This window comes from Danio aesculapii, chromosome 17 (assembly GCF_903798145.1).
Source record: "Danio aesculapii chromosome 17, fDanAes4.1, whole genome shotgun sequence".
Taxonomy (NCBI): Eukaryota; Metazoa; Chordata; class Actinopteri; order Cypriniformes; family Danionidae; genus Danio; species Danio aesculapii.
In genome coordinates, this window is record NC_079451.1 from 9999881 (window position 1) to 10027227 (window position 27347).

The following is a 27347-nucleotide window of genomic DNA, read 5'->3' on the forward strand; positions in this document are numbered from 1 at the left end:
GCTCATTTTGCTTTCGATAACCTAGTGAAGCGCGGACAACAGCTGAAGAACTGTTGTTATACTATTAATTGTTAAATAACTGACCATCTCGACAGCCCACTGAAGGAGAAAGTCCGGTGCAACTGAATTTCCATGTACGGCATCAGTGGTAGGTGACAATAAAATAAATAAATAAATAAATCATGTGCGAAGAACAACTATTTTTAATTTGGCAGTAGCCTACAGCGTCATTAGACTAGATTTCAACCGGGTAAGGTAGAGCAGTGACGCATATGACGCATTTTTCATCATCATCCTGATCATCGTACATTAACACTGCATCGTTATGTTTCACGAGCCTCCTCCTGATCCGCCGAAGACAATTGAATAATGCATAATAATGCGTGGCGGACATGCGATGCGCGCGTTCCCGAAAAGACTATTCTGGTATTTACCAATTGATATGGGGATTTACTGGTCATCATGTACTGCGCGTCGGCGAGGAGATTCTGCAGGGCTGAAAATCCGTGATGCAATCCCTATAGATTTCATATTTTCACGCTTTACCTAGCTTGTTTTGTCGTTGTCATCGTCATTTCAGAGCATTGTGACCCGATGAATTTTATTCAGTGAAAGATGTTTCATCATGCTGATAAAGAAGGCAAGAAATCTGCGTTTGGACATCCTGTCTGCGGGCAGATTATTCTCTCCATCATCCTCCTCCGCCCTCCTTTACTGGTCACCGCCTTCCCGGTTAACACAGTAGGTAAGAAATCTGCGATGGGGATATATAAGAGAGAGCATTTGTGAACACGATGATGAGGATATTTGTGAATACTTAATGATGGGACACTGAAATTAGCGAATGATTATCATTCTCATTTAGATGTTAATCTGTTATGCTATGATAGGAGTCATTAAATGCCATGGCGAAGCTGCTTTTTCTGTTTATTCTGCATATTGAATAACCTTTGGTCATGACAAAGCAGAATAATCAAAACAAGAAACAAACATTCTCGTAAAACTCCAGACAGCATCATATCGGGCCCTAAACTGGTGATACTGTAATAACATTTTATGAAGGTGACATTTATGTAACGCAAATAAAAATCTCAGCTGAAAAGTGTTTTCTCGTGTAGAAGTAAAAGGATGTGTTAATAGAGTGATGTTGGAGAGTGTCTTTACAGGAAAGAGTTGTAACAGTTTCACCCTGCATAAATTAGTGCGGGTGTCATCACTATCATAAGTTCCTCCTGAGTAACACTTTATTCTAAGGTGTCCTATTTTACAAATGTTACATGTGTTTATCCCATTAATTACAATTAATTATACATAATTACATGCAAATAACCCTAAACCTAAAATACTAACATTGTAATAAGGACACCTTAAAATAAAAATGTGACAAGTTCATGTATTCAATGAAGAAAATATACATTTCTACATTTAATGTTTGACAAATGATTAAACTCGTATAAACTGAGTAAACCATCACCACACTGTCTAAAAAGTAGTACTGGTAATTTTTGTCTAATATAAAGGTTTACTACATTAACCCCAAAACACAACACAATGCAGTGTAAAAGAAAAAATAAATTAATAAATATTTACAAAATTTTGTAACCCATTTTCTTTTACACTAAACAGACCTAAAGACCTGTCTGTGTTTTTTACACTAAACAAAAATGTTTTAAGCCTAAAGGTGCCAAATAAGTATGTCTAAAAATTGTTTGAAATTTTATAACAATATTTCCTGTCTGTTTTCTACGTAAACTTTACAAATAATTTGTAGATTAGTGTTTTGAAAACTATTATATTAGTGTTTTATCAATATAAATTATTATATAAATCAGGGCAGCACAATATTGGACAAATATGACATTGTGATATTTTTTTCTCTGTGATATCACCTTATTTGTGATATACAGTTGAAGTCAGAATTAATAGCCCCCGTTTATTTTTTTCCCTAATTTCTGTTTAATGGAGAGAAGATTTTTTTTTCAACAAATTTCTAAACATAATAGTTTTAATAACTCATTTCTAACAACTGATTTATTTTATTTTTGCCATGATGACAGTAAATAATATTTTACTAGATATTTTTCAAGACACTTCTATAGAGCTTAAAGTGACATTTAAAGGCTAAACTAGGTTAATTAGGCAAATTATTGTATAACAATGTTTTTTTCTGTAGACTATGGAAAAAAATTAGCTTAAAGGGGCTAATAATATTGACCTTAAAATGGGGTTTAATAATGAAAACTTCTTTTATTCTAGTCGAAATAAAACAAATAATACGTTTTCCAGAAGAAAAAATATCAGACATACTGTGAAAATTTCCTTGCTCTGTTAAACATCATTTGGGGAATATTTAAAAAAAAAAGAGAAATCAAAGGGAGGCTAATAATTCTCACTTCAGCTATAAATTGTTTAATAAAACTAATTTTTATTAAACTTCTTTATGCTCTCTTAAAATGCTCACACAGTCACAGGCCTCAAAAACACATGCAGATAATCAACTTTCATACTATTGTGCTTAAATACTGTCTCTACAAATCTCATGTGTTTTGACCTGTGGTTAATGGTCATCTATAATCGCAGCTCAACATTGTATATCTTGCGATGTGACTATTGCGGACACACACATTGTGATGTCTGTCATGTGAAGCGACAACAGTTGCGGATCCAAATGCAGGTCAGGTCAGAATGGTCAGGCAAGCAACAATCAACACAGGGGTAAACAGATGCAGATACAGAAAATCCAGAGTCATGGTCATTAAACAGGCGGATGGTCAAAAGGCAGTCAGCAGACAGGAAAAAACAATAAAACAAGGCAAGGGTCTGACACGGCAAGGAAAACGTGTCATAATGTTCACAATACTGCTAAACAAGACTCAGCAAAGATGTGTGTGTGTGTGTGTGCTCTGTATTTAAAGTCCCTGTTTACAGTCTGTAATGATCCTCCGGCTGTGTGTAAATGCCTGTAATCAAATTGAAACTGGAACAGCTTAGTGCTATAGGTGCATGACGGAACTTGTAGTCCATATACCGGCGGATTTGTAGTTTTTTAGTGAACTGCATGTTTACCTGCAGTCACATAGATCGCTGGTGATTATAACAGAATCGATGCTCAAAAGATATATTGTGCAGCCCTAATATAAATCAATAGTTTTAATTTTACTTTAATATTTACTTACATTATTATACTAATATTTTTTATATTTACAATCACTTTTGTACACTTCATTTGATGGCAGACACCAAAATGTGACACCTTGTCTTTGGCCAAATATGAATATAACAATATACTAAAGTTTAAATGCTGATTAAACTCTGATATTGGCACAAATCATAAGATATTGTCTTTGCTTGAAATGCATGATTTTGGTTGTTCCTTGTGCATATTTCAGAGGGGCAGATCTGCAAAGATCCTGGTTTTCCAGAGCATGGGATCAGAACTCCAAGCATCGGGAAGTTTTTTGAAAACTCAGTGGCTAGGTTCTCTTGTGTGGATGGTTATATTTTAAAGGGGCCAGTCAAGATTATCTGCACGCGCTTCCATAATGGATCGTTAGGCTGGAAACCAAGCCTTAAACCAGTGTGCCTTTCAGAAGGTAAGACCTACTCGATATTAAAGGATGAGCTCACCCAAAAATGATAATTCTGTTATCAATTACTCACTCACATTCATGTTATTCCAATCCCCTGAGACTTTCATTCATCGGAACATAAATTAAGATATTTTAGATGAAATCCAAGAGCTCTCTTACCCTCCATAATGGTCCAAAATAAGTGCAGAAAAAGAACCAAAAGCAGGGTCAAAACATTGACTTCAGTGGTTTAATCACTGATCATATGAAGCTCCAAGAACTATAAACTTTAAAGGACTTTGTTCCCCAATGTTTTCTCTTAACTCTGGGTAAAACATGTTTCACACTTGTAATTTAACAGTGGTGTTAGCACTTTACACTTTACCCAGGGATACCCGGTGGTGTTAGCATTTTACCCAGGATTATAAACCCTTCTTCAGAGCAGGCTTAGCACTGCATTGTGTTGTTAACCCTGCATGGGGAGCTATTTGTTTAGTATGAAACGAAGCAGTATTTGTTCGCTGTTGCTGGATGCCTGGCAACAAACAGCCAGACAGAAACTGGGGAATGAGAGTCATGTGATGACAGTAGCAAGAAACACAAATCTGTTAAACAGTAGTTGGTGAAAGAAAAGAAAGTGAATAAACTGGATCACGGATGATAAGATATTTTAGTCTTCTTGTCTTTGCGCATATCGTGAGGGTTAGCTAAAGACCTACGTAGCAATATTTGTTTATAACTGACAAAAAGATGGGGAAATGCTATGAAAATGGTTGCCTGCTGTTCGTCCAATCAGCAGCAGTGACACTGCAAATATACAAATAAGAATGTTAACCCAGGGTTTAGGAATACACATTGTGAAATATTTGTTAATGAATACAGGATTAATCGTTAACCACAGGTATAGAATAAGCAGTGTGAAACGTGATTACAGATTACCCAGCATTTCTTTTATCCAGGCTTTAGGCAAAGACTATAGAATACACAAGACATGTCACTCATACAGTTTTGAATGGGGAAAAGTGTAATGGTCAATATAGCGAATGAAGTCCCGCCTACTAGTACAGGAGCCAATCATCGATTCCTATAGACTGACAATTCTTTGGAAGAGAAGCACAGACCAGATGTGTGCTTATATGAAAGTTGATGTGGTCAAAAAACGCACTGGAGTCTCAGCAAATACTTGCTTGACAGACATAAGAGATTTATCCACATAAAGCTTGAAATCTGATCTTTTAAATGAACCAAGTGCACTTGAAAACAAAAGTTTTTTAGGTTTTGTAATCTATATGAATTGAACGTGAGGTACAGTTCGTCCTGTCAAATGCACATCACATGACAGCAGCAACCACTCAAACGGCCATGAACTTGTAAACAAAGAGTCGCTCCCATTTCTGGAGGAGATTCGCCATCAAGACCAAGTTGTGAATTACTTCAGAAGACCAGCGTGATCAGACGAATCATTATCCAGAGGATGATAAAGTGTAGAATGGCCACAAATGAGGTTGGTGTTGTGATCTCGTTCTTTTTAAGTGTGGATGTGCATTAGTTTGGACAACCTGAAAAAAATACTGATTTTGTTTGATTCAAACGTTTAGAAACAAAAAACTTATGAGACAGTTGTTGCTTAATTTGATTGGTAATTTAAAAATTTTATTGCAATCGTAAGCTTGGCAAACAGTTTTGGAGAATTTAATGTTTCCCCATTCAAACAGAATGCCTGAGCATACTGCCTTAGAGGCGTTTCAAAGATGGCCGCTGAGTGAAATGACTTGCTTTAGAGGGACTTTGGTTTAGGATGACCCAGAGTCAACAGTTTCAAGTGTGAAAATCGCTTTAGTTGATGGTTAATTCCACTTTTAAAAGTAATTTTACCCAACAGTAGCTATGTTTCCATCCAAAAATGTGAATTATCTTTATGCGCAAAACAGGAATATCACATAAAAGACGTGCGAATAAAGCAGCTTTTCATCCAATGAGTCAAAGGGAACAAAATCATCACTTCTTGATTAACTAGCGCCAAATATCAACAGTAAAGACAAAATTTGCTGTGGTAGGAAAAGCTGCATGAATCTTTTCTTCATTTTTCTTTTTCTTCATCTTTTCTGTGTGAATCTTTTCTCTGACTTGCATCTCAGCAGGCAATTCTGTGGTGCCCGCTGTGGCGTTTGAAGGTGTGAGATGCGGCGCACAGACACTCTTGAGCAAAACAACATTTCAGATGTTTTACAGTGTGCTCAGCCAGCTGGTTTGTCCATTCGCACATATTTTTATTATCACATGATTTCATATGACAAAATCACATGACCTTTTTTAATGCGCATACTGGAATTTGTTTGGTAAAAGTGTTTCCATCATAGTTTATGCACATCTTTTCTTATCGAATAAAAAGTTTACCCTACTCAGTTATGCGGATGTTTTTTATGCACGTTTTCAACATGTATGCGCATCTTGGTGTTTTCTTCAACAATTTTTTATGCGCATATCCAAAATGCGCTTAAAATAGGTGGATGGAAATGTAGCTAATGAAAAGTGACCCATCACTGTTTAGATTTTATTTGGTGCACAAAATTGTCCTTGAGTTTGTATGATTGCAGTTAAACCACTGAAGTCACATACCATGTTTTGACAATGTTTTGAGTTTGTTTTTGTTTTTTTCTGACCGTTGCTCTCTATGGAGGATGAGTGAGCTCTCAGATTTAATCTAAAACATCCTAATTTGTGTTTCTGAAGATGAACAAAGGTCTCAAGAGTTTGGAATAGCATGAGCATGAGGGTGAGCAATTAATAACAGACATTTCATTTTTAGGAGAACTAAGCCTTTCAATAACTGTACATCTTCATCTGTATTGGTGTATAAAAATGTTGCAGCACTCACTAAGCTACTCTGTTTTTCAAAGATTGTCTTCCTCCATTCATTGAGGATGCTGATGTCACAAATAGGACATACAGGCCTGGCGACAGCCTCATTATTAGCTGTCATGAGGGATTTCAGATCCGATATCCTGACACAGAAACTATGGAATCAGTCTGTCAGGCTGATGGGACATGGGATAATCAGCCAACCTGTCAAGGTTTGACACACATCATATTTCTGGAAGTTATTCAAAGCAAATCTAGCCTGTAACTGACTATGATTCAATTGTTCAGCAACACAGTCATGAAAGCCAGTTAAGATTTTATATCTGTAAAGGGTTTTGTGTCTCCTCAGGCTGTCTTCGGCCGCTAATACCACCACACAGTTATATGAACATCTCGGAAACTAAGTTCTCTGTGCCTGTTGGAACTGTTGTCCACTACCAGTGCTTTCCTGGATACAAGTTGGAGGGACCTGAACTTCTGGAATGCATGTATAACCTCATCTGGTCAGATACGCCACCTCGGTGCCTTGATGTTGAGGGTAAATACTCCTACATTATTTTGAAAGTGTTGAAAAAATATGGGTGGCATTGTGACTCAGTGGTTAGCACTGTCATCTCTCAGAAAGAAAGTGGCTGGTTTGAGTCCCAGCTGGCTTTTCTGTGTGGAGTTTGCATGTTCTTCCCATGTTCGCGTGGGTTTCCTCCGGGTGCTCCAGTTTCCCCCACAGTCTAAAGACGTGGTCTATAGGTGAATTGAATAAACTAAATTGGCCGTAGTGGTGTATGAATGTGTGTGTGAATGAGAGTGTGTGGGTGTTTCCCAGTACTTGGTTGTGGCTGGAAGGGCATCCAGTGTGTAAAACATTTACTGCAACCCCTGATAAATAAGGGACTAACCAAAGGAGAATAAATGAATGAATAAATGAAAAAACTATTCAACTTATTCTTTAATGTAAATGTCTTTTCCATGATTGTTTTAGAACTTCCCATTCATTTGCCTTGGGAAATGACTAGGAGTAACAAATGACAGTAAACAGTCAAACTACTTGGTCTACAAGCAAAATGCATTTATGACAATACATAAATATATAAAAATGAAAATGTATAAAAAAGACCGGAAGCCTCGAGACAATTAAGTTCTAATGGCTGTACTCACACTTACACTAATTAGGCCAGCAGATACAATAAAGAAAAAAATGAATATAAAAAGTTTAAATTCATTTTAAAATGGCTATATTTTAAAATCAGGATGAAGCAGTGGCGCAGTAGGTAGTGCTGTAGCCTCACAGCAAGAAGGTCGCTGGTTCGAGCCTCGGCTGGGTCAGTTGGCGTTCCTGTGTGGAGTTTGCATGTTCTCCCTGCGTTCGCATGGGTTTCCTCCGGGTGCTCCGGTTTCCCCCACAGTCCTAAGACATACGGTACAGGTGAATTGGGTAGGGTAAATTGTCCATAGTGTATGTGAGTGTGAAAAAGTGTGTGTGGATGTTTCCCAGAGATGGGTTGCGGCTGGAAGGGCATCCGCTGTGTAAAAACGTGCTGGATAAGTTGGGGTTCATTCTGCTGTGGCGACCCTGGATTAATAAAGGGACTAAGCCAAAAAGAGAATGAATGAATATTTTAAAATCCCAATTTAGTTACAGCTAGGTTTATAGTCCATAGCATTATAGCCATATAATTTTATACTTCCCCACTACCTTTATTTGCATCAACGTTTTCACAAAGCACATAAACCACCATGAAAACGTTTTATTCCACAGAAGGTTTTCTGCAGATGAAAAAAAGGTTCTTTATATTATTAAAATATTATTAAAATTTTACATTAAAGGGCACCTATGATGAAAATCATCTTTTGTGGCTGTTTGGACAGAACTGTGTGTAGGTACAGTGTGTCCACAGTCATATTGGGGTGATATAAACACAATAAGTTTTTTTTTTTTCTAACGTTAAAATAGGATTCAAATCCCTCCCATTTTGAGGCCCACCACAATGTGACATAGTAGTGTGTTTTCCCCACCCACCGAATTGATTGACAGCCGCGTATTAGCATGTCTCCGTAGTATTGCGTATAATCATATCAACAAGACAGGATGTGCACAAAGCAACCGGGATTAAAAGATCTGTTTAGTTCTCTGTGATCATCAATCATCATCAAATGTAATCAAGAATGAGTTTATAAGTTTAAAAACAGTGCTTGATTCTAATGAATTACAGCGATTTTACATCACCACGGCCGCACATCAGTACAATTATAAAAGAAGACACTTCAATCTTGGTTTGTGGACGTTAAATCAGGTTTAATTTGTACATTAACAAAACGGATATCCATACAGCAGTGGATATTAATGTGTATCCTGTCACGTTTGCTGTGCAAAAACAGTGTAAAGTTAAATGTGCGCACTGTCTGTGTGTCAGCTATATGTGTGTGTGTGGGTGTGTCTGTGTGTGTCCGCTGTGTGTATGTGTCTCCGCTGTGTGTGCGCGTGTGTGTGTGTGTGCGTGCGTGTGTGTGTGTGTGTGTGTGTGTGTGTGTGTGTGTGTGTGTGTGTGTGTGTGTGTGTGTGTGTGTGTGTGTGTGTGTGTGTGAACTTTGTAACGACATTGTGTGTGGCACATTAAAAGGCTGATGAATGAACTCCCCAACAAATACATCAAATAATCATAGGTAAAGTTCTTACTGTAGTATTTCTCACAAATGTTACGTGAGATCTGCTTCCTTCATGTCTGTCTGTTATGTGACGCAGCCAAGCCGGAGATTGAGACACACTTTGACAGGCACATGGAAACGGTGGGCGTGAAGAACTGGCATTAAAGGCACAGGCCACAAAAACAGCAACAATGTGTTCAGAGCTGAAAATCCCAATATTCTGTAAGGTCTAATAAATAATCTGATGAGTGTTTTGAGCTGAAACTTTACAGACACATTCTGCAGACACAAAAGACTTATCTTAAATCTTAAAAAAGGGGTAAAACTAGGTGCCCTTTAAGAAAAACTTTAAGAACTGAAAAGTTCACCGAAAGCATATTTGTGAAACCTAAAATGGTTCTTCTGTGGCTTTTCTCTGCATATGAGATAAATACGCAGCTGTCCCAAAACTAAAGTAAATTACCATCATCAGCTTATCAGTTATCGACTAGAAGCTAAAGGTCACTGACGAAGATTTATGTTGGCTTGAGAAAGACAGAGGGACTGCAGTGGGACTCAGACAGGAAGCACAGTAGCTACAGTGATTAGGTGATTGCTAAGGTGTTGCTAAGGCATGGCTAGGTGGTTGCAAGTTTGTTGTGATTGGTTGCTAGGGTAATCTGGGTTGTTAATAGACAAACCTCATTTACATGTTTGATCAAATTTTAATATGTGGTAAGCACTTCTAGCAAGTTTTGGCACTTTTCTAATCATTATTGGCATACAGCTAATCACTGCTAGCATTTTTAGCATACAGGAAGTCCTGTTTGCAAGCATGAGTCCAACAAGCCAATACCCAGCTTCCTATGATTAGCATAATAGCTTTGAAAATTTACATCCCTCCCTTGCCGTCCAAAACCACGCCTCCTTAAGTCATAAGTGCACACCAAATAGATGACGATAGACAACCTTATATAACACTAGATAATGTCATTGACCAGCTAGAAAACTCTATTGAGACACACACTTTGTCCAGTGTAGTTGTTCACAGGCCAGTGGGTGCAGGAATTATATATTCCCCAAAACTGGCATTGGGGTAAAGTTGGTTTTATATTCGCACATTAGAACTAAATAGTGACATCATATAACCAGCCAATGACTAAAAAATACAACATTGTTCACAGTCAGTTAAATAGTGCTAATGTTGTTTTGAAGTCATTCCTACATGCTATTTCAGACCCAATATTCAAAGTAAAGTTAGAGTGGCAGTGTGTCACAGGCTGTCAAAAATGAACGAATGTGATTTACATGTTTGATCAAATTTTAATATGTGGTAAGCACTTCTAGCAAGTTATAGCACTTTTCTAATCATTATTGGCATACAGCTAATCACTGCTAGCATTTTTAGCATACAGGAAGTCCTGTTTGCAAGCATGAGTCCAACAAGCCAATACCCAGCTTCCTATGATTAGCATAATAGCTTTGAAAATTTACATCCCTCCCTTGCCGTCAAAAACCACGCCTCCTTAAGTCACGAGTGCACACCGAATAGAATGTGCGAAACTTCACCTCAGTAAAGCTGGTTAGGAGGAAGAGCACTATTTACTTATGTTTTGTTATTCAACTACATAAAAATCGAATCAGGATAGAAAGGAGGTCTAAAAACAGAAATATCCTTTTATTGTATTACATTACACTTACGTTACCAAGACTAGTGAATTTTCATTTTCAGTTGTGCTCGCTGATCCTCATACATTGTTTGTTTTCATCTCCTTTTACACTTGAACAACTAAACGAATGCTCAGGTCTATTTAACTGACTATATTATTGATGCTGTAAAAGGTGCTCCATGAACTTGAAAATAATCTTTTAAATTTAAATTTGTTGACAGACAGTTTGAGTTACCTGTCGTAATTGAGTTATTGTCAGCCCGACAATTTTTAATTGGATGAACTTTTTTGTCTTATGTCTTACCCAGAATATAAAATATATATACAAATATATTTAGATCAATTACTTTAATCATTTAAGCACAACAAAAAATGTTTTTGAACACAATGACCTACTGCACCTTTAACATAGTTTTACACAGCTTGACAGCCATTTCAAGTGTGAAAGATCACAAGTTATGATGCGTCAAATTTAGGGCTCTATTTTAACGATCTAGGCACAAAGTCATCGCATGGCGCAAAAGCATTAAGGGCGTGTCCAAATCCACTTTTGCTATTTTAAGGACAGAAAATCATGCTCTGCGCCTTGGCATATGGTCTAACAGGATTGAGCTTATTCTCTTGATGAGTTCTGGGTGTGTTTTGAGAATAAACCAATCAGAGTCTTATCTCCCATTCCCTTTAAGTGTCGTGCGAACAAACCTCCTCCAATCGGCCTTTACTTTCACTTTCTCTCTTTAAGGAAATGGTGTTACGCACTCCACTGAAGACATCCATTAGCCTACCTAATTATTTTCATTTGTTAAGCGTAAAGATTTGTTTCAAAACTCTTTCTAAATTCAGTTCTAATTTCCAGCAAACTAATAAATGAGCAATAATAACAAAGTTTGGTAAAAAAAACGGAGTTATATCTAAACACATGTCCTATGACCCATATGGATCTACATTGCATCTACATGCCAACTAATTCTCATTAGATTTTAAGTAGACTGTGAAATTAGGGTTAGGGTTAGTTGACATGTACTTGCAAAGTTTCTTATAGTCAGTTAAATGTCTGTTTAGTAGCAGTATCAACAGATATGAAGCAGACAGTCTACTAATACTCAAATGGACCATCAAAATAAAGTGTTACCAGTGTTTTTTTTTTTTTTTGTAGAATTTTTTTTAACATTTTAATCCTTTAATTCTTTTTTCATTTGTAAAGATTGTGTATTGTATGTACATCCTGCGTGTTTTAAGCAATGTGTGAGGTGCAGAACTTACGGGCTCTGCGCTGGACTTGCACAGTCTATTAGCCCCTCAAAAAAGCAACGCGCCAACAATGCGCCTTACACCTCTTTTTTAGAGCGGAACACCCATGAGTCCACAAAGTGGCACAAATGGATTTACTATTTAAACAACGTGGCACAAAACAAGAACATTAAGGTTGCGCTGGTCTGAAAATAGCAACACATCAGGGCAAACATGTCTTGCGTCTTATTGCACTGGGTGTATGATAGGGCTTTTAATGTTAAGTCAATGTGATTTTTCAGAGTTTTCCACGTCAGTTTTTGTAAAACCAAAAGTTGGACCAGTTGGAAAAGATACAGCATAAATCTACAACCTATTTCCCAGCTAACTGCCAATTTTGGCAATTGTAGCATTAAAGCCCTAGAAGGAGATTGATGGAGATCAGAAGCTTAATTAATAATAACTTTCAGTCAGATAACAGTATGTGGGCTTTCTCAAGTCAACACAATTATGTAAGATCAGTAAATAAGCCTGCAACATAATATATTAAAATGGCATAGAGTTTACAAAGCAAAAACAGAAGTTACAAAGAAAAGAAAAAAAATCTAATGGCAACAGAGCAGGAAACCCAAAGCAGAGGATATATCAATAAAAATGAAGAGATGCAACTGACACTAGTAGATCATTTGAAAACAACAACATGACAGATGTAGTACGTTCAAATTCAATTCATACTACCTATATTCAGACTATACAGAACATTTGACGTAATGACGTAATAAAACAAGTTTGGATTGCAACTAAATCTCATTCCAGTATTGGCATAATCAATTCAAGAATCAATCATTTCATCTCATTATAAATTTATAGCGGACATCAACTGGCGCCACATCTAGAATGCTTCACCATGGCTTGGCAGAAAGTCTAGCATCTTTGTTCCATTTTCAACTGTGTGTGCACTGGATGAAAGGTAGACCTGTGGCAACAACACTTCCGTTTTTCGGATGTTTTCCAGACGGCGGCCATTGTTTCTTGCACAATTGTTTCCAACAGTTCTGTCTTCTTGATGACAATGCATATTGCTAATGATGGGAAGCGATGATTGTCCATGACATGACAAGAATTTAGGAGTCAAAATCTTTTAATCTGACACTAATGAAAGACAACTAAAACATCCCCAATGTAACAGTCCAGATGTAAACATTAAAAAGCTGCATTAATCATTAAACACTGAGTCAATCAGCCTGATCTCACGAGAAAACTTAAGTATTTTACGTTTTGTCAGTTTAGTGGCTAATTTGTACGAGTTCTGTTTTAAAAAGGAGACGTGGCACCTAACCCCACCCCTAAACCCAACCGTCATTAGGGGATGAGCAAATCGTTCTAAATTGTACGAATTAGATCGTACGAATTCATACGAATTAGCCACTAAATCAAAAACTTACGTAATGCCGTGAGATTGTGTTGGAGTCAATATGTCATGCTGGAATGTTCAGAAACAAATAAAAGAACACATTCACTGTGGTGTGTGACTCAGGAAAAGGAAATGCGTAATCGGAATGACTGGCTTTTCCTCTGTCTTTGATGTTTTACAGCATGCTCTTTACCACCAATGATAGAACATGGAGATTACACGTGCCACCCTCATCCATGTGACCGCTACATTCACGGGACGGTCGTGGAGTACTACTGTTATCCTGGCTACTCTCTAGCGAATGACTACAAGTACATCACCTGCCAGTACGGCCAGTGGTTTCCACAAATGCAGCTCTACTGCGTCAAAGATGGTAAATTAGTCTCGAGCAGTTTCAAAATGATGAGAAAACTTTAGCTTAAGTGTCTTTGGCTGTTATGTAGTCAGAGGCGCAAAAATGGGGTATGCAGTATATGCAGTGCATAGGGGCGCCGCACATGGGGGGGCGCCATTGTGCCAAAACTATTTTTGAAATGAGCCTTTTTAAAAGTTTCAAATAATATTGAATAAATAAATATATTTGGTAAAAAAAAAAAAAAAAGTTTATTTGGCATTTTATACGAGTTTAATATTGTATTTTATTAAATAAAAATAATATAATACCACCCCTCCCCCTCCGTAGACCAGTTGATTAATCCGTTATTCAGTTACAGTCACTTGTTTAAAATGGAGAGAAGAATGAAGAGGAGTAGTGCCCAAAATAGAAAACGAAAAAAAGAACATGTAAAACAATGCCTTAAAATGAAATCTGCTATGTCAAATTGGATAATCAGAGATTGGTAAGCTTATACTATTATTAACATACTATTATTCACCTTCGGTTTTTGGGAAATAGTTCATAAATCATAACCGCCACCTAGCCTGGGCTTTACCCAGGGCCGGAGCGAGCTGAACTGGCGCTTTAGGCGAACGGCGATCACGCCGCCCTCAACCCGTAATGTTAAGTGAAAAAGAAAGTTACCGGTTCGCGAGGACCGGGGTGTTCGCTGACGCCGCCTATTCACCTTATTCTCCGGGTACGAGCGGGCGCAGCCATTTGAATCATTTTGGCTCGAAACTTCCGCTCTCATTCACTTCCATTCATTTTTAAACGTTTAAAACAGCTCGTTTTGCTGCTTGATGCTGCAAACTGATGTTTTCTTATTATATTATTCTACTTTATCTGTATTGTCATGCAAACACTTGTTTGTGGAGTAAGTAGTTTGACCGTTTTCTGCCGTTTATTACTCCTAGTCATTTCTCCCATAGGCGGCTGAATCGGAAGTTCTAAAACAATCGCAAAAACGCGCGCAATGCAGAAGGCATTGTAGAATAAGGTCAATACTGTAGGTCGCCTCTATAGACGCGCCGTTCCTGCTTTTACCAAACTTAAGAGCAGAGGAGGTGGTTTTGTCCAGGCAGGGGGACAATGATGCACGATCACACCGTGGCTGCGTCCGAAATCGCATACTTCCATCCACTAAAGTATGTAAAAACAGTATAATTCGATGGGCTAAATACATATACCTGGCGTAAGTCCATGTGACTTTACGGTAGACGTTTGATAGTCGCAAATAACTTTTTTTTGTGAAGCATATAACTGACAAGCATACTGGGTTATATGTAAAAGTCATAAAAATCAATCAATAAAAAATACATTACATATGGGGAGATCCATCATATTTAAATAATTAGATTGTACAGATTATTTTATTATTATTATTAGAAAGGTTTTATGGCCTTCTTGTATCTTGTAATTGAGGTCAAATAATTATAAAATATTTTAAAATCTTTACAGAAAAAAATAAAGGAGGAAGTTATAGACATTACTTTAACCTGTATGTGAAATTTCCCAAGAACAATTATCAACTTCAGAGCAATATTGAGTGTATTATAGCCAGTTTTACAGTTAAAAAAAGAAACATGCATTCGTTATTTTGTAAAATGAATTAAAAAGCAACCCTGAAACCTGTTTACAAAAATCATCAGAAAATGTACAAGTACAAAATAGATGTAAAAGACTTTCAGGCTCAGTGTTACAAAAAGAACATTTGTCTTTAAAATTTTAATACATATATTGCAGGGGTAGAACCTGTGTAAAAAATTACACAGCCAGAACACTTATCTATGGACTTCTTTTATTTTTGTTTGTATTGTGTGTGTTTAGATGTGTGGTCTTGGTTAGCCCTGCATCCTCACAAATTTTGTTATACGTAAACTCTTAGGGGGTGGGGGCGCAAAACTTGATCCCGCATACCCCTCAGTAAATGTGCAGTTGCGCCCCTGTATGTAGTAACGTTTGGTGTATATATTCTGTACAAACAGTTAAAGTCAAAATGATTAGCCTTCCTATTTCGTTCTTTTATCTTTGCTATGATGACCTTACCTAATATTTTACTAGTCATTTTGCAAGATACTATATGCAGTTTAAAGGCTTATCTTGATTAATTAGGTTAATTAGACAAGTCATTACACAACCGTGGTTTGTTCTGTAGTTAATCGAAAAAAATATATAAATGTGTAATTAAAAGGGCTGTCAAAGTTAAGGAAAGTTCATTTTAACAGCCCTCATTTTTCTTAACACAGTGTGCTTTCTGTTTGACCCCATGCCGTTAGTTGGGGACATATGCAGCTAGTGCAGGATGCAGCACCAATACAAAAGAAATGTATTTGGTAGCCAAGAGCTTGATTGTGCTTCAGCCAAGAATTTCCATATTCATTGCATCCCTATAAACCAATGTTATCGTTCAGTTTTTTATTGTGTACACTTAAGTCCCTGATGTTTTTATTATGCAGTTTCAAAATGCAACATTATATTAAAGCGCCCCTATTATTCATTAAAAAGGGTCATATTTAGGTTTTGGGGGTCATCAACAACAGGCTGATATGCATGCAAGGTCAAAAAACACTTTCATTGTTTTATAATATGCATTTACTTTTACCTAATTATCCCAATGACTCGCGTATGATTTGCTCAACAAATCATTTGATCCCAAACCCCTCTTTAGCGTGATGCTAATCTGCACAGATTGATCCGATGACCCAATCTGTTATGATTGGTTGACTGCGTTCAGTGCGAGACAGAGAGAAATGCCCACCACGCACTAAGTTACTTACACTTGTGAAAATGGAGGAAAGAACTGATCCATGAACTGTGTACTGTAAAGTTCCATTTAGTCTTTTTTGATCCTTCCTTTAACAAGCAGCCGATGAATCCCCCGTTGTAAGCATGTAGATTGCTGAAGCACTCGTCAGAAAAATGAAGGGACCACAACACAAGGCTGGGGCTATAATGGTGAGGTAATTTTGCAAAAATAAACTTCAACCACTGACTCTTCACAGCCACATCTTTGAGTAGGAAAAATAAGCGTCTATGCGGTTTGATTCAACCAGGATCTGCTACAGTGTTTATCTTCCACTTTTTCTTTCTACAGTGTTTGTGGTCGGGGCCGCGGGTTTCAATTTCCCCAGGTATGCGCATGCAACAAATGAGCTTGAGTTCCATACCGACGTCATGCCGACATGGCTAAAGACTCATTACGATTCATTCGAACCACTCTGAGTCGACTCTTTTATAGATTAATCAATAGTTTTAAACACAGTGCACTTTCAGATTTGAGCCTTAGCTGGATATTTCACTTCACTTAGAGCTGTGTTACACACAGCATGGAAGGTCATTTTCAAAAACCCATAATAGGGGCTCTTTAATTTAAGATACATTTAAAACAGATACAAATCATGATTAATCGCGAGTTAACATAAACATGAGATTAATCGCTGGGAAATATTTTAATTGAGTGAAAGGCCTAAATTAATTTTAGTATCTACATCTACAGTTAAACTGTTCATTCAACTTCTTTTTCTTAACTCACCATTAAAACTAACAGTAGCACTAAACCTGCTTCTAACCTCACCAATCCCTCTTCAAAATCAGAAAAGGGGTTTTTTCAATATATAGTAAGTAAAGTTTACTTCAAAATTGTTAGCCATTCAGTGAAATTCTTTTTTAATCATTTCCCAAGGCTAGTATTCAGCTTAAGGTGCAATATATACAGTTGAAGTCAGAATTATTAGCCCCCCCAACCCCCCCTTTGAGCTTTTTATTTTTTTTTTTTTATATTTCCCAAACGATGATTAGCAGAGCAAGGACATTTTCACAGGATGTCTGATAATATTTTTTCTTCTGGAGAAAGTCTTATTTGTTTTATTTCAGCTAGAATCAAAGAAACTTTTAATTTTTTTTAAATCGTTTTAAGGTCACAATTATTAGCCCCTTTAAACATTTTGTTTTCGATAGTCTACAGGACAAACTATCATTTTACAATAACTTGCCTAATTACTCTAACCTGCCTAGTTAACCTAATTAACCTAGTAACCTTCTGTAATTAACCTTCTGTAAATCGTATAAAAAATGTATTTATATCTTTAATTTTCTCATAGCTGCTCCAGCTTAATAAGCACTGCTTTGTTCCTACAGAAACAACCTGGCCTGGTTTCCAGGATTCTCTACTGACCACATGGAAAGTCGTGGCTTGTACGGCCACTAGTGTGCTGCTAGCCCTGCTCTTGGTCATCACAGCCAAGATGTTTCACTATAAATGCAAATCACAGCAAAGTCCAAGGTACAGCCAACATAATAATCACACACAGGGGTGGAAAGTCATTTGTTGTTTTTAATTATTATTATCAGTATCAGTACCTTAATTGTTTATTCACTATATTTAAAAGCATAATATTTTATATTTTTAACTGTTTCATTGTTTTTCCTCATTATTGTAAGTTGTAAGTTGTCAAACAGCAGTGTTTTATTCTTATTTTTTCAGTTAAACTGTTTACAAATTCCACTGAACATGAAATTCCACTGAAATTCCACTGTTAATGAATCTGTCTGATCCTATTGTATCTGTTCATGTGCCAACCATTGTTTGGTGTTTACTATGAGGATGTTCCAAACCTGCTATGTCTCCTACTGAACACAAAAGTAGATAGTCTGAAGAATGCTGGAGGGCAGCAGCCATTGACTTCTATAGTATTTTTTGTTCATACTACACATGCGAATGGCTGCTGGTTTTCTACATTTTCAGAACTACTTTAGAATTTTACTTTTTTGGAGCGAACTGTGCCTTAAGCATAACCATTCCCTGATTTAAATGATCTAGCCAGAGTGAGTCTCCAAGTAAATTCCCATATCTGACTCAAAACGAGCCAAAAACAGCAGATCTTCTCCACTTGAGTGCCTGTGAATTTTAAGGATTCGCTATTAATAAAAAGTTTTGGGCACAACTGTCAATTGTCAGCTAAGTTGCTGTAAAAGGACAAGCTGTTTAAGCCTACTGTATGAATGTAAATATATTGGTTTATTACCACCTAAATCAAGCAGAACTTTTTCAAGACTAATCTTTATATTAACAAGCACAAACTGAATGCATAAAACTTTTTACCAATTATAATATCAGTTTTTATATTGTATGTTTAGATTTGTCAGCACAAATTTTAGGCACATTTTTTTAACAAGAATATATGCCATGTTTTCTGTTGTTTGGAAACCTGAACTATTAATTGTCAATAATTATCAGTGACTACGTTTACATGGTCATCAGTAATCAAATTATTTGCCTTAATATGAATAAGACAATAATATGATTGAGTTTACATGAGTTGCGTTTGTAATGTTCCTTTCATTATCCAGTTTTTAATGTTATAGCACATAATTCGATTAATGTCATTGCGATATCCACATTTCCTCTAGAGTTTTATGTAATTTCGGGTGATTCATTTTTAATTTGTTAAATTTAACTGCAGTTTGGAACTTTCACTTTCATTCAGAAACATTTCTTGCATGCCCCCTGAGATAAACAAGATATTGGATGCGAGTATGAACTGCTGTTTTAATGGAATTTGATATGACACAGTATATGGGAAAAAACGTCAGCATTTCACAATGCGGGTGTCTATGGTCCTTCATGGACTTGGTAGGTGCAGAGAATAGTGTCAAACAGCCTTGTGTGTATTAAATATGATGTCTGAAATTGTGGTGAAAATTCTAAACGCCAGTAATAGTTTAAGAAGTTTACATGTCTGTACTCCACTTCAATAATGCGACTAAAATTGGTATACTCCACATCTCTTAATTTCTGTTTAGCTTAATTATGACCTTAATCGGATTAAATTAATCAAATTAATCGCTGTTTACATAGCCTCTTAATCAGAGTATTGTCTAAATCATCTTAAAATCGTTTTTTTGGTGTCCATGTAAACATACTTTATTATTTAGAGAAACTAAAATTGCAGCAAGATGCCTTAACACAGGCGAAGTTCCATGTACACATTAACAAAATATTACCACAACATTTAATACATGATTTTGTAGGTGCATCTCCCTCCCCCCTGGACTCATTTAATGACCACCATTATAAAAGAATTTCTAGTTCTATTTGTCCTGCAAATAGGAACTCTAAAATGACGTCCTGATGGCAGCAGCTGAAACACAGAGTATAATGGGTGATCCGGGGTGCATAGGATACCCTGAGCTCTATTTAAAACATAACTATGGTAATTTACCTTTGGAACAGTTTGATGATCTTGCCTGCCACCTTCACCAGTCTACTCAACCTGTTCCTATTTGACAAACTCAGATTACCGTACCAAGCTACAATGCAGAAAGATAAGACAGATTCAATAAATTGTTTAGAAAACAGTGTCATCATAGAGGTACAAACCTGAAATGATCTAAGTTTCCTCAGAAAAAAAACTGAACTTTTTAACTTTTCTATAGACAGCCTAGGTCAGGGGTCACCAGTCTTGTTCCAGGAGGTCCGGTGCCCTGCAGGGTTTAGCTCCAACTTGACTCAACACGCCTGCCTGGGTGTTTTAAGTATACCTAGTAAGACCTTGATTAGTTTGTTCAGGTGTGTTTGATTAGTGTTGGAGCTAAAATCTGCAGGACAGCGGACCTCCAGGAACAAGTTTGGTGATCCCTGGTCTAGGTGTTAGGTTAAAATGTCAACATATTGTCAATAACGGCACCTAGATATTGATGTGTGTCAACAATTTCAATGTTCAAGCCTTTAATATTTGTTATGCTGGGGGTAGGAGGAGCCTTCCTGTAATCTATCACCATGTCTTTTGTTTTATTTATATTCAACATGCCCCAAATCCTGATCGTTGAGGAGACTCACAATTACCAAATCATCAGCATATTTTATAATATGACAGTTCCCGTACATACCCTATTACTAAAAGTCTAGCTTGATAAGCTACTCATAAGGAAAATTAGGTTGTTGGTAGAAGTGATACAGCTGCGGCTGAAAGTTAGTGAAAATCAATTTTATTATTTATTAAATTAGCAATTAATTGTTTTTATTAACATCTACCCCTACCCCAACCTCAAACTCAACCCTTACAGTAATGTAAAAACATTCATTATAACGAGAATTATTTATATTATTTATTAAAATGCCAATTAAATTGTAGTTAATTAATGATACCCCTTGCCCAACCCTCACAGTAATGTAAAAATAATAAGTATTGTTGTACAGTATCACAAAAGTTATGCTATATTGATGTGAGTATCTGCAGCTGTATCCCTTAGAGACTTTACCGGAAAAAGCAGCCACTGTCAAACTGCTGTTCTAAAGGCAAAAGTAGCTTACTACACAAGTTACTTCTTAAAAGTAGTTTTGGTATTTGAGCTACTTGAATCTACTCATAAAGGTGCATATTACAAAAATGTGAATAAATTTTGTCAAATGTCAAAGCATAATGATTTATTACACCATTTATTTATTACACAGTACTGTACAGCAAGTACAAAACTGTAAAGTGTTAAAATTATTAATTTGAAATGTTGTTACTTGACAAATATTACTTACAAAATATTAATAATATATAAATAAATGTAAAACCATGATTTACCAATAGATGGCTGTAAAACACCATTGTACTATGTGATCTTATAAAACCATGCTGTGCTGCTTCAGACCATTGCAGGTTCACTAATCCAGTGTTTCCCAACCCTGTTCCTGAAGGCACACAACAGTCCACATTTTCAACCTCTCCCTAATCAAACACACCTGAATCATCTTATCATAACATCAGAAGAGACTCCAAAACCTGAAGATAATGGGTCAGAAAACGGAGACATCCAAAATATGTACTGTTGGTGTGCCTCCAGGAACAGGGTTGGGAAACACTGCACTAATCAATGGTAGATGTTGTCAAGCAACTCTGCTACTTGCTGGAAAGGCAGTTTGCTGGAAATGTTACATTGTATTACACTGCTACATTTATCTTCTGTCAAGCTACTAAAAAATGTAACTTGTAGCTATAGCTGCTACCTCACAAAGTCAGTGTATAACAACTTTTGCTAATAATATCAAATGTTTCTTGAAAAATAAACATTCTTAAAAATGCACTTTGCACTTTTAATAAGTACATTTAAATATCAAGTAGTTTTGTACTGGTGTTCATTTGATAAGGAGTACTGAATATTTGTACTAATGTTTGCTAGTATATTATGTACTTACAGTATTAATTATAATAAATGTGTAATAACTACTGTAAGTACTACTTCTAAACCCAGGCCCATAGCCAGGGGGGATTGGGTGGTTCGAAAGACCCACCCCTCACTGACAAAGTGTCATTTTTCCCTACATGAGCTTATTTATCCTATTTTGTCTATTTTGCCATCATAAATTTTGGAAAAAAACATCGAAAAAGGCTTCACGACCAAGTGAAGTCATGTTTTGCTACTGTTTTGTTTTTAAATAGAGAAAACATTTTACAAGTGACTTTTATTCAAAATCTAGTACTTCTTCTTGAAACAAAAACTGATCAATAAAAGTTGTGTTATTTTAAGTTGATTTTAATACTACTTTGGCTATTGTTGTTGATGATTTTTCAAATGTACTTTAACAAGAAAAATCATGAAACTCTACATTATTATTATTAATAATATTGTTAATATTATTATTATGTTTGAATTATTTTTTATTCAAATGGCCAAATTCTGACTGAGAAAAGTTGAATGTGCTGGCCAGTTTGTTAGTTGCCTAATAAATGACAATAGACTAGAGTTTTTAATTTAAAACTTTTACAAATTGCTATTTTTTATAATGATATATGATGTACTATGTAATATGAAATATTTCTTTATACTAAGTCTTTAGGAAATATTTTGGTACATCAAAAAGTGTGGTTATGAAGATCATCCAACAAGGTAATCCAGCTAAAAATAGTGCTTAAAATGCAGTATTTAAACCTCATAGTTAAACAGAAAATGAGGTGAATAACTGCAAAAAGTTTTGAGAAAAAAAACAACCACCCCTTTCACCAGGCTGGCTATGGGCCTGAAACCTACCCCCAAACCTATCCTTAACCCTTTTAATGTTTTCCTTTTTTTTACTCTGATGAACAAAAAAGAAGATATTTTGAAGAATGTTGGAAACCTGAAAGCATTGACATCCATAGTAAGAAAAACAAATACTATGGAAGTCAATGGTTTAAGGTTTCTTGAACATATTAGCCTAACTCATTATACATTTATTTAACAACAAACCTAATAAATATCATAGTATTATATATATATATATATATATATATATATACTGTATACTGTATTGTTTTTACTCTGAAACGTTGTTTCAAATGTTAATAGCTTAACCATTTGTCTTTGAATGCAAACTAGAGCTCCACCAAGATGTGCTTGTGTGTAAAGAATTTTAAAGTTGCCGATTTTAGACTTTCTGCTTTTTCTGTAATAGTTAATTAAAATAATTTACCAGTTATAAACAAGTCCATACCTTCGCACAATTCATGCTGTTTTTGTTATGTAATCTGTATAATTATTTTCTGAAGATGAAATTTAGCTATGTAGCCAACTCAGTTCAACTTTGACTACCGATTATCTCAGTTAAATAATTAAAAAGAAAAAAAATAAACAAAAATATGTTTCTTTCCTCATTCAGCGATGAACCAGATGAAAGTCGGGATCCAAACATCTTGGTTGTGGATGGTGTCGCCGTTCCTCTTCCCTCTTATGAAGAAGCTATTAGTGGCAATTACTGTCAACCCCCGAACGATCTGCCTCCTGATGATCTGGAGAGCGCACAGCATTCAGAAGAACAGAACCCGCCTTCATATCCAGGACATACGGGAAGACAAACTAGTGTGCCGCTGGACACCGGTGATGTCGAGACCTGCGACAGCATGTCAGACACATCCGAATGCCTTCAAGGCCTACAACAATCTTCATCTCATCCCGGTGGACTCAACATGTCAGAGAAAACCAATGCCATCACTTCCATGGAGGAAACCGCATCCACGAGCCCCAGTATAGACATTGCAGACGGTAAGACTGTGCGCTGCTGACACCTAGTGGTAAAACACACACACTGCTTTATCGTTTCATGCTTACAGTTTTTCCTCAGTCGCTTGGGTGCATTTCTTACACTATTTACATTTGCACAACAGTAATGCATTTCTCAAAACAATTAGTCATTTGTGCACATCATAGTAGCAGTTTCTCATTCCTTTCAACAAATTGCAAATGTTTTTGGACATGCATCAATTGCTTTCATACAACTCTCTGCTGTTCTATAACATTATCATTTGCTTATGTCATGTCAGTCAAAATTAACTAAACTTGTGAATGCCGAATAGTCATTCCATATAAAACTAACTGTCCTCATTTCATTACTTGAGTCATTACATACAAACATGCTGAACTAGTTGTAAAAATCTGTCAAGCAAATTTTATAAAACTTTTGAAATCTTTTTTTTTTCTGAAAATGTCTTCTAAAATGAACAAATTCATGAATGACTTACAGACCTGTGTATGTTGTAGGTTCAGTTCCAATATGTACTGCAATATTGTTTACAGTTGTGCACAGCTCTACTCAAAGGGAGTTTATGTTTGTTGTAAATAAGGGTGTATTTATTCTTTTGCACAATGCTGTGAATAAATTAGAATCGCAAAGAGCAAATGCAGTACAAATGTGAAACATACATATTTTCATTGTCTTGTACTCAGATACCTCACTAAATGCAGTGATGTCTAACTTTACTGTAGTTTTTAAATGGCTGCGCAAATAGTATATAGTGCTGTCTTGAGTATTGTCAGGAAGTGTCACCAAAACTTTTTTGCATTGGAAAATCTGTACAGAGTAAACTGTCATAATGAAAACATGACAAAGCCGTTTGACTATCTTGTTCATAAACAATAGTGGCAGGACTTTTCATCTTGATGACACTGACACTTTCATTGACATGAATACTTGCTTTTGAGGAATGAGTTCTCCATTTTGAGCAAGTGACACGATTTTGCAGGTTATCAAGTAGGTTTTGCTGTCTGTACTAATTGTTTTGAGAAATGCAATAACTGTTGTGCAAATGTATATAGTGTTGTGAGAAATGCAGCAAAGCCACTGAGAAAAACTGTAAACTCTTTAACTTAAGAATTAAAAATTCTGTCATGACCATTGTTGGGCACGTTGGTTAAAAATGTAATTATTTATCGTTACTCACAAATATTAATATAATTAGTAACTTTATCATGATCAAATAGAGAGGTAAACAGTACCTATTGTGTTTATTATGAAATGGATGCTATATTGAATAGATTATTATTATAAAACACTGTACATTATTCCATACTATATATAAATGCAGCTGTGGGACAACATGAGAGATACCTATCAAATTGGATGTTTTATTGTAAATATGACCTATTATTTTTAATGCTGAACAATAAAACATAATACAGTAAATGTTTTCGAACGTTTAATATTTATATGCACATACCACAACTGGCCAACAATGAAGTCTACTAAAATAACTCGATAGATAGATAGATAGATTGATAGACAGACAGACAGACAGACAGACAGACTACCTGACAAAAGTCTTGTTGCCTATTCAAGTTTTAGGAACAACAAATAATAAGTTGACTTCTAGTTGATCATTTGGTATTAGAAGTGGTTTATATGAAAGACAAAGACCTTTAGATTATGCTTATTTTACCAAAATATAATTTTAATCATGCCTTGATTTTTTAAATTATTTAATTAGGGCAGTAGTGTCTGACTTTGTTGAGACAAAAATCTTGTCACAGAACAGTAATAATGTACAGTATAAAATATAAAGTCATGGTTTAGTGGAAAAAGAATTAATATTGTGTTTGACTCCCCCTGAGCTTGGAGGACTGCATCCATACATCTCTGCAATGACTCAAATAACTTTTGATAAAGTCATCTGGAATGGCATAGAAAGAGTTCTTGCAGGACTCCCAGAGTTCATCAAGATATTTTGGATTCATCTTTAATGCCTCCTCTTTTATCTTACCCCAGACATGCTCAATAATGTTTATGTCTGGTGACTGGGAAGGCCAATCCTTCTTTGCTTTCAGGAACTTTGATGTGGAGGCTGAAGTATGAGAAGGAGAGCTATCCTGCTAAAGAATTCGCTCTCTCCTGTGGTTTGTAACATAATGGGCAGCACAAATGTCTTGATACCTCAGGCTGTTGATGTTGCCATCCACACCCCATACTGAATCTAACCCAGAATCACGATTTTTCCTTCACCAAACTTGACTGATTTCAGTAAGAATCTTGGGTTCATGCAGGTTCCAATAGGTCTTCTGCAGTATTTGTGATGATTAGGATGCAGTTTAACAGATGATTCATCTGAAAAATTGACCTTTTGCCATTTCTCCAAATGATCATCTGAAAGTCAAGTTGGGATCGACGACAAGACTTTTGTCGGGTAGTATAGATCGATAGATAGATTTATAGATAACTTGATTATTGTTATTTAATGCGAATAGAATAAATACTGTAATGTAATGTTCGTTGTATGTTTATGTTAGTAAATACATTACCTTTAACTACTACAACCTTATTGTAAAGTGTTACTGAAAGATATGCCTCATTTTATTGTCAGTAATGGTAACAGCATTGTAAGGAAACTGTTATTAGTTTGATTACTCCTTACTGAAAAAAGTAACAATGTTTATTTATAATGCTGTTATGACCATCAGTGGTCATCATTTACTCTTCCCTTCGTTCAAAACCTGATTGAGTTTCTTCTGCTGAGCACAAAGGAAGAAATTTTGAAGAAAACTGAAAACCTGTCACCCTCAACTTCCATAGTATTTGGAAGTCAGCTTTTAGCTCTCTTCAAAATATCTTTGTGTTTAAGAGAAAATAGAAACACAAAGATTTATAATCCCTTGTGGAAGAGTAAATAGTGAGGAAACTATCATTTCTTAGTGAACTATCCCTTTAAAAATGTACATTTTGACACTTGCCAATGATCTGTTTTGTATTTTCCAGAAATTCCTCTGGTGGAGGATGGAGAAGAGGACTGCTGATTGTTCACTTCGACTGAAAATGGGATACTTGAGATCGTTCGACTCCGCTGTTTATTATTTCATCATTTTTTTCTGATTTACAAACTAATTATTGCTCATATGGAATCGCCGCACATCAATATTTAATGAACAGCACACCAGGGCAGGATAGGCAATAAAATAAATCAATAATGAATAAAGGGAACTATGCATTAGATTCACGCATTATATTAATTTGATTTGATACACGGCATTAAATTTTGTTCTTTTGACTCTCACTTGGAAACTGTTGCTGCAGTTTTGGACAGCTTTCAAAAGGCACGGACTGTAATGATGATGAACATTTCTTAAATAAAGGACAAGGGAACTTTATGTTATTTGAATTGAATGAATGTTTAATGTGCACTTTATCCATGCAGGCTAATGGATGAATATACAGTAGGTACAGCTTAAAGGCAGATGTACTGCAAACATTATGAAAAGCTCATAAAGAGGGTCTGAAAAAGGTTGCTCAAGTAGTTTTGCATACAATCTTTTTTTTTTTAAGTTGGTTTACAATCAACAGAGCAGAAATTTCACTTCCTAAACCTTAATAT

The 27347-nt window shown here is 36.0% G+C and overlaps 1 protein-coding gene across 1 annotated transcript; it reads left to right on the forward strand.

Annotated features, from left to right (window-relative positions):
* On the forward strand, positions 1 to 27142 carry susd4 (sushi domain containing 4). Its single transcript, XM_056477651.1, has 9 exons — positions 1 to 148; positions 581 to 745; positions 3390 to 3593; positions 6470 to 6643; positions 6781 to 6969; positions 13549 to 13740; positions 17884 to 18028; positions 23372 to 23754; positions 26735 to 27142. Exons 2-9 carry the CDS (start codon positions 616 to 618, stop codon positions 26770 to 26772), a joined length of 1455 nt encoding a protein of 484 aa, XP_056333626.1. The 5' UTR covers positions 1 to 148; positions 581 to 615; the 3' UTR covers positions 26773 to 27142.
* The last annotated feature ends 205 nt before the right edge of the window (positions 27143 to 27347 follow it).

Bases quoted from the DNA above. Each gene is read 5' to 3' on its own strand.
- susd4 (XM_056477651.1), top strand. From the start codon at position 616: ATGTTTCATCATGCTGATAAAGAAGGCAAGAAATCTGCGTTTGGACAT. The intron at 3,594-6,469 runs GTAAGACCTACT...TGTTTTTCAAAG, and splicing joins ACCAGTGTGCCTTTCAGAAG to ATTGTCTTCCTCCATTCATT. The intron at 23,755-26,734 runs GTAAGACTGTGC...TGTATTTTCCAG, and splicing joins CAGTATAGACATTGCAGACG to AAATTCCTCTGGTGGAGGAT.